Source organism: Alosa alosa, chromosome 16 (genome assembly GCF_017589495.1).
Source record: "Alosa alosa isolate M-15738 ecotype Scorff River chromosome 16, AALO_Geno_1.1, whole genome shotgun sequence".
Lineage (NCBI taxonomy): Eukaryota > Metazoa > Chordata > Actinopteri > Clupeiformes > Clupeidae > Alosa > Alosa alosa.
In genome coordinates, this window is record NC_063204.1 from 14,334,456 (window position 1) to 14,342,982 (window position 8,527).

General features: G+C 40.6%; 1 protein-coding gene across 2 annotated transcripts; it reads right to left on the reverse strand.

Moving 5' to 3' along the window:
- Positions 1–3,958: 3,958 nt before the first annotated feature.
- On the reverse strand, positions 3,959–6,063 carry LOC125309124 (proline rich transmembrane protein 1B-like). Of its 2 annotated transcripts, XM_048265846.1 has the most exons (3): positions 5,931–6,063; positions 5,264–5,330; positions 3,959–5,116 (listed from the first exon to the last, which is right to left on the reverse strand). In XM_048265846.1, exons 1-3 carry the CDS (start codon positions 5,969–5,971, stop codon positions 4,970–4,972), a joined length of 255 nt encoding a protein of 84 aa, XP_048121803.1. In that variant the 5' UTR covers positions 5,972–6,063; the 3' UTR covers positions 3,959–4,969. The 2 variants fall into 2 exon arrangements, with proteins under 2 accessions (XP_048121803.1, XP_048121802.1); XM_048265845.1 differs by lacking the exons at positions 3,959–5,116; positions 5,264–5,330 and adding an exon at positions 5,567–5,718 and having other exon boundaries at positions 5,864–6,063.
- Positions 6,064–8,527: the final 2,464 nt, after the last annotated feature.

The following is an 8,527-nucleotide window of genomic DNA, read 5'->3' on the forward strand; positions in this document are numbered from 1 at the left end:
GTGAATGCTAAGATTATTTTGACAGGCCGCAGGCTAAATAAAAATCGCTATTAGTAGGACACAAAGCAGAATATTGAAAGAAGGGGGCACCAAGGCCACCGTGGCCTGTAAACCTATGATTTTCAAAGGGGCTTCACGGCCAACGCAAGGGGCTACCACGGCCGTCGTCGCCGCCGTGAAATTCCTACCCTGCCAGTGACAGAATAACTATTAAGCATAATATTAAACTCACCGTTCTGTATCCGTCGTCTTCTTCTGTCCCCACAATAACTTTTCATTTGAGACTTTTTCGTCTGACTCTGTTTTTTCTGACAGCGTTTTTTCTGAGACCTGATTTTCTGAGACCTGACTCCACTTTTTCTGACAGCGTTTTTTCTGAGACCTGACTCCACTTTTTCTGAGGCAGTTTGGTTTGAAGCAGTTTTATCTGAGGAGGTTTTTCTTACGCTGAGGCAGTTTTGTCTGAAGATGACAGAAGTTTTTCTGAAGCTGAGGCAGTTTTGTCTGAAAATGACAGATGTTTTTCTGAGTCTGACACCTGAGTCTGGTTTTTCTGACGCTGAGGCAGTTTTGTCTGAAGATGACAGAAGTTTTTCTGACGCTGATGCAGTTTTGTCTGAAGATGACAGAGGTTTTTCTGACGCTGAGGCTGTTTTGTCTGAAGATGACCGATGTTTTTCTGAGTCTGACACCTGAGTCTGAGGATGTCCTAAAATGAACACCGTACATAGCCTATCCTCTGCTATGCCAGAGTGATGTGAGTCGACGACGAGCAGAGATGTGTAGGGATGTGACAGGTGGGCTAGATGAAACTTTGATAATTCAAAATTCTAATTCTGTTAAAATAAAACGCTGACAAGCCTCTTAGTGCAGCTATAGTAGAAGCTTCTTCCAATGTTGTTAACGTGAGCGATATTAGACAACATGTTGGATTTTTGCATTAGACATGTAGCCTAGGCTAATTAGTCTATTTGGTGGAGAATAGGTGGAGTTAGAACCATTAAGATGGGCAAAAGGTGAAGCAATAGGCAGACATCATTATAGTAGGCCTAACCTGAAGGCTAATGAATAACTTTAGACAACAGGTGCTCCTAAACTTGCAGCATGGGGCGTTCAGAAACAAAAGCTAAGATGACTGACATGATGCTGCTGCTGTCTTAAAAAATAATAATAATACACTTTATAAATAGCCTCATCTGGAATATTTCTACAGAGCACAGTTTAACATGCAGGCTATGTGAACACTACAAAGACAATCCTAACATGGGCTCTAAAAGGCTGGTCTGGTCTGTGCTAAAAGTGTCAAAGGCTGCTATTACCAGCAGCAGTGCATATTACAGTATGAATATGAAACCCATCATCTGAGTAGGCTATGTTGTCAGCTTCTAAGAGTAAGCTATCAATGCACACAACATAAGTAATGGCAAAATAAGGGCTCAGGCATATGGGCCGGACTGTTAAAGTTCTTTAAAAATGTCTGATAACCTTATGGTGGACAATTCCATGCAAAGGTCATCCTTACCATGGAAAAAAAGTTGTGCATATGCAAATTGACTGTCTATATTTTAGGTATATAGTTTGTAACTGATCTGATTGAATTTGATGGAGAATTACACTCTTTTTACATCATAAATATGGTGTGCAACCATACAGAAACAACATTTTTCACATGGTAATATTATACATATTTAAAAAGTGGATAAATGGACACAAGGTTCAAACAAATTGTGTCATTTGACAAATTCCAGATTGACAAGGGAATGATAGAGCAATGTCTATGCTCAGCTTGCCTTTAAAGGGTTAAGAGCACAGCTCCTTACATTTGTAAGGCTTTTGTTTTTTAGTCAGCAAGTTCCTGTGGTGGCTTATTTTAATTAAAGAATACAAACTCCAAAATATTCCAAACAATGTAGATGAAAACTGCAGACGATGGCTTTAATATATTCCAGAGCATTGGTTCATGAAGCAAGCTGCATCTGACTTTCTGTACATAGTTCTTATACCCTTCCTTCTCATGTCGTTACTTGTTTTTGTTAACTCAGAATAGAACAAAGCTCCTATCTCCTTCTTACCATTCTAGGTAATGCATATGTGCCTCTGCAGTGACCTCTGACCCTGCTTGAACAGCAGCTGAGGCTACCCATTCTCCCTAGGCCTCTTTGCCCTTATAGGTAAATGTGTAGCTGCATAACTTAGCTAAAATTAACCCCCTGCTGTTTCACCACATGGACCTCAGACACTTTTCCAAATGTACAGAATATCTTTTCATACAACTACTACATAATAATAAGAATATATTTTCATAAACCTACATAACTAAATAAAACTACCACATTCCATGGCCATGTCACATCCATAACGTTTTATAGGAAAAGTTTATGCTACACATACAGTGTTGATGCGACAATGTCCATAGTGTCTGTGCAAAGCTGATTTATATCAATGTAAAGTGTAATGACCAAATTGTGCCCCTTTCTTACTTTTAAAACATTTAATGGTGCGTTATGGATGTGACGTTATGGATGTTACGTTGTGGATGTTACATAATGTGAATTTACAAGACTGGAGACTTTATTATACCTCAAAGCCGATAAAACGTCTGTTCTGGTGGCATGTCAGTTTCAACGCATTTCCCCTTAGTGTTTACAATTGACATTTCAAAGATTATTAGGTTGATTAAAACCACAGGGAACCCTTGCCTAACCATTAGCAAAACAGTGAAAAAATACATTTCTTTTTTATATTTTAAATGACTTGTTGTCCTGATTCTTCCTGTGGATCTTAGCGCACTGAGGAAGCAATAATTTCATCGCGAGTTTTTCATGATTACTATTTCAATTGTTTCATATCAAAATTCACTACTTAATTATGTGTTTTATGTAGTTTGTCGAGGACTGGTTCAGACACGTCGCATCCATAACGTGAAACCATCACATCCATAACGCCAGTTTTTCCTACATAATGCATTACGAAAATGACGCATAGTTTCAAAAACACACTTTTTGTTGAGTTTGTAAAAAACCTGTAATCGCTCACAAAAGTGTGTTCATTTCATGTCACATCCATAACGCTGATAAAATGCCTTGTATTCTTAGGATGAAATTGATTATATGAAATTTGAGGATTTCTCAGTATTCAGAGGACAGAGGTTACAGTAAAAGTTATTAAAAGTTCACTGATACTAATTTTGCCCCCACTCTAAGGCATTTTGTTTACCAATATGAGTCCTATTGTCACATCCATAACGCTGGAACTGCCCCGGTACAGGTTTCTTCTTTAGCCTAAGCTCTGAACAATGTCCAAACCAAAATGTCAAAAAGAAAGAAAACAATTAAATAGATAGCAAACACCCAAATGACCTTACTGTAATAAAAATAGCCATCATTTATAGAATATTTTTGCCCTGTAGGGGCGTGCCCTTTTTTCCCAGGAAAGAGCAATGGCCCCTCAACATGTCTGTGCACATCCCTGCTCCTCTGTAGGCCTACATGTCTTTACAATAGTTACATATTGTTTATGATTTTGTATATTTTAATTCTATACTGTCCATCACTGTATGCAGATTCACTTTGGAGTGCTGTAGTGCTTACTTTTCCTGTGCTGATCTCTGTAAACGGTAAACAAACATACAGTAATGACTCGGTCACAATTCCCACTGTGGGCTACGTGAACGGCAGGGAGGAGCTGAGAGTGACGATGAGTGCCGAGGGGCTCGGATAGTGATGTTTTGTCAGTGTAATGGAACGATGATAGGGAGTGTTCGATCCCTTCCTAATGATTTTCTGTCCACTGCGTTCCAAACATCACCCTTTGGTATGAATAAATAATATTTTCTATAATAATAATAATAGCAGCAATGGTTCTAGAGTGCCTGCCTCTCTTGGATGTGCAGAATTTGTTTCACATCCGTAAAAGTTAACAACCTTCCACGAAGCACGCAGTGACACCAAAAACAAGCTTTTGCTTTGCATGTTTGTTTATCTCCATGCAGTAGGTAATTGAACACAAGTAACAAGATACATAACAACAACATGATATTCCCACAGCACTTTACATACAGCTACAGAGACACATCCAGTTGTATGATCCACAGATTATTAGAATTACATTAGAATTACACTACAGAGAACCTACACCAGAGCACAATTGGTCAGTAGCTCCGAGACTGATAAATGGATTCCTGATTTAGACAAGATGGATTGCTTGGCATAAATGATTAGAGTCAGAGAGGATGAATGAAATACAAAACTCTTAGCCGACAAAAAAACACACGCTATTTAACTTTGATCTCCCTGATAAAGCCCAACATTACTGTATATGGAAAGTAAAAACAGTGGGGCTTCAGGTAATTGGTTAGAATGGGAGTTAGAAGAAGAGTGACCTGTTTGGACGTGTTTAATGGTTGTGGTCTCAGAGTCTTGTCGATTACTTACGTCGGATTTATTATCATTATTATTATTGCAGGTATAGAAACAGTGTTATATTTCAGCAACAAGCACCACTGAAGAGAAAGGCCATCTTGTCCCGAGTCATGTCTATGAGCACATCCATTATTCTCCAAACTCATTCATTCTTTCTGCTGACCATCATATGCTTCAAATGTAATATCTCATAGGTTTACAAAGCATTTATAAAACATATTTAAAATAAACTCAAATGTAATATCTCATAGATTTACAAAGCATTTATAAAACATTTAAAATGTAACACACAGTTATGTATTCTAAAGTCAAACTCAGCCATGCAACATCTACTTCTATGTAAACATTACTCAGTAGCATAGACCCTGTCCTGTTCCTCTATCTGTGAGGCAGACAGATTTAACATACAGTGAAGCTCACTGGCAGTGCACTGGGAGGATTATACCGTTACTGTTGATGTTGGGGGGGCTGCAACAGGGGTGAGAGGGGTGGATAGCGAGAATTCTGTTCTGAGCGTGTTTTAGGGTGTGTCTCCGCCGGGGCTGGTATCAATCCTTGACTAGCATGAGTTTCAGGATGACAAAAATGGCCATCAGAAGGATTCCACACACCAAGCCTGTGATGTTCAGGATCTTGGCTTTCCTGGACGCCTCCTCCGCCCAGGTCACGTCCCCTTCCAAGTTTGCCTTGTCCACCTGCGGGTGGGGCAACACAGCACAAAATCAACAAACACACAGTAAACACACAGTAAACACACAGCCAATTCGACCAAAAGAGCTTTCCACAATTCAGTCACGACCATGAGCACCAAAAGTGTTCTACTTTGGTCATTTTGATCGTACCCTTCTGGAGCAAATGATGGCACCTATTCCCAGAGGCAGGCAGCAACAAAGTGTGGTGATGATGGACCAGATCATATGGGACTTCACTTTGGGTCGGGCGCCTCCATCTTGAGCTGACTCTGGCTGTGGCTGTGTTGTTATCTGTGAGGCAGACAGATTTAACATACAGTGAAGCTCACTGGCAGTGCACTGGGAGGATTATACCGTTACTGTTGATGTTGGGGGGGCTGCAACAGGGGTGAGAGGGGTGGATAGCTTGAGAATTCTGTTCTGAGCGTGTTTTAGGGTGTGTCTCCGCGGGGCTGGTATCAATCCTTGACTAGCATGAGTTTCAGGATGACAAAAATGGCCATCAGAAGGATTCCACACACCAAGCCTGTGATGTTCAGGATCTTGGCTTTCCTGGACGCCTCCTCCGCCCAGGTCACGTCCCCTTCCAAGTTTGCCTTGTCCACCTGCGGGTGGGGCAACACAGCACAAAATCAACAAACACACAGTAAACACACAGTAAACACACAGCCAATTCGACCAAAAGAGCTTTCCACAATTCAGTCACGACCATGAGCACCAAAAGTGTTCTACTTTGGTCATTTGACGTACCCTTCTGGAGCAAATGATGGCACCTATTCCCAGAGGCAGGCAGCAACAAAGTGTGGTGATGATGGACCAGATCATATGGGACTTCACTTTGGGTCGAGGCGCCTCCATCTTGAGCTGACTCTGGCTGTGGCTGTGTTGTTATCTGTAGAGGCAGGACACTGAGCGCTGAGCACTGAACAGGGTGTGGGGCAGTGAGCTGGTCTTAATTCAGTTTAGGGCAGTGCAGCTCGTGTGCCGCAGTAGCCGGCGCTGTCTGGGAGGAGGAGACTTGAATATGAATCAGGGGGAGATGGGAGGACTATGAGCATGGAGACCACTAAAGGCATTAAGGCAAAGGCATCAGCCACTGAGATTTGTTTGAGTCCTATAGAGGGGTAATAGTTATTGACGTCAATAAATCAGAGGATCATTTAACATTACACTGAACAAGTAGCCTGGCGGGCCATCCTATATCATTGAAATGTATAGTCTGGAATCGAACCATTTACCTAAGCTTAATCCAAGGGCGGGCAGAGAATTGTCTTTTTCAAACTGCCTAGGCAGGCAATAGGCCAGCGCTTCGACCATATCCGTATCCGGTCGGCAAACGGCAAATACATCCTTCTTCGAAAGGAATTACTTAAGTGCATTGTGTTGCTCAACTTTCAAAGAAAAGCACAAGTCCAACTCCTCCAAAGTTGACGCCAACGCCGATTCAAACAACCGCTCTTCGTTAGCCATAGCCACCTTCCTTGTTGTTCACCGTCACAGGACTGTCGTTATCCTGTTAAGCCCGCTTTTAAGACTCTCTAACAAAATAGAGCTGCTGTGATTGGATGAAGTCCACGGTGTCAGCCAATAGAAATCCCTATGGTTTGATACTAGACGTACAGGCTGAGCAAATTAATTTGCCGCCGCTAGGGTGCGTCTAGATTTCTAGGCTACTGAACAAGGTGAGTTTGATTAAATAGAGACTGTAGAGGCATCCATATCCATTCATCAGAGACGTTCTCTAATTCTTGACTCGTGTCAAACACGAGATCCTCTTTTGATTAGGATCTCAGATCACAAAGTCAGTAGACAATAGACTACGTACATGAAAGGCTCTTCCTGTACGCTCATTCAAGGGCGTAGGTTTGGTCTCAGCTTTGGTAGGGACACATCCACAACTCCTGTTGTTACGATACCAACATTATTGTTTCAATACCAATAGCAAGTGAAGAATCTCGATTTCGATACTATTGCGATTTTTTAAAATTTTATTTGGTTTGTGTGATTTGTGAGATCATTCACATCAGTGGCAATCATAGAATTTGATTGACCCTCCACATACACACACACACAGAAAGTCATGGTTGTCATAGGTTTCTTTTTCATATTTTGGAATTCATATAAACTATACATTTATATTGATGATTATTTATAGTATTTTATAATCTACATGATTACTAATAGCTAAACATATTTAGTCATTTGATTACATCATATTGATATTTAAATTATTAGGCTACACTTGTCTATATCATCACATTTGGTGTGTAAATCTAATTGAGTGCCTGTCACTTTAAGAGGAACGTGAATGCTGAAAAATAGTTTCGCAAGTGCAAGGATATGTGGATTCAATTCAGCATGTTTGCTATGTCATTGGATAAAATAAATGTTAAAAAAAAACTAACAAGTCAAAGAAAATCTTTCTGGGATGAGATCATAGAAGAGATAAGTGTCTCACAATGTTCATTTCTATGAGTATGGAAATGCACATAGTTTATCTTTTATTTCTTTGCATTGTGCAGGCTACATTCACAAATACATTAGCCTACATAAACAGAATATAGAAACAGGAAAATGTCTCGGATCCATTATTTATTGCGACTGCAAGATTGATAGTCCAATTAGCCTAACAGTCAGTGATGGTGACTTATAGCCTATGTGACTGTCCGTGCGGCACACCCTTATTCAACATGACTCCTAACTTTGGTTGAAAGATTACAGAAGCATGAAAAAGCTTCGTATTTTGGGGTGGCAAAGCTGATCTACAAACCACAAAAAGGAGCAAACATGTACAAGCTGTACAAGGGAATATCACAATGTTTTACTCTGGTCTTTTTTGGAATAGGCTATGTATTGGCAGACAGCCCTAACTTACCGTTGTCGTTGACACACCCGCTCGCTTGACTGCCAATGCAAACAAGTACAGTAGCCTTTGACACTCTCCGCGCGTGTAGGCCTACTGTAGCGTGCATGTCAGGAACCTTCCCCCTCCCCCTCTGTTTTTCAGCAAATCATATGAGACGTTTCTTGTACTGTTGTGCTGGCTGTCGGAATGATCAGCAGCACAAATAAGTTCGCTAAAATATTGGTGGGGACAATTTTGTCATCTTAAAATATTGATTAGGATTAGTCCTTAGCGTCCCACCCTAAATCTACGCCCATGCGCTCATTTATTTCCGGTGGAGCGTTAACTGTGTTGTAACAGCATCTTCTGTTATTTATTGTAATTGAGAGTGGGTCTGGAAAAGGTTCATTGACTTACGACTTGCAACAGGGACATAACTAGCACTGAAATTAAACTTAAATCGGTGCATTAAACTCTTTCCGAATAATTTCAGAAGAGTAGCAATCTCGTAAACAAAGATTTTAAATGCAGTTGTTTTACTCAATTTAAGAAATACACGTCCGTGCCAG

Coding starts and splice junctions, on each gene's coding strand:
- LOC125309124 (XM_048265846.1), bottom strand. CDS start 5,971: ATGGAGGCGCCTCGACCCAAAGTGAAGTCCCATATGATCTG. Junction 5,331..5,930: donor GTGAAGTCCCATATGATCTG/GTCCATCATCAC, acceptor CCATATGATCTG/GTCCATCATCACCACACTTT. Junction 5,117..5,263: donor CCATCATTTGCTCCAGAAGG/GTACGATCAAAA, acceptor CCCCACCCGCAG/GTGGACAAGGCAAACTTGGA.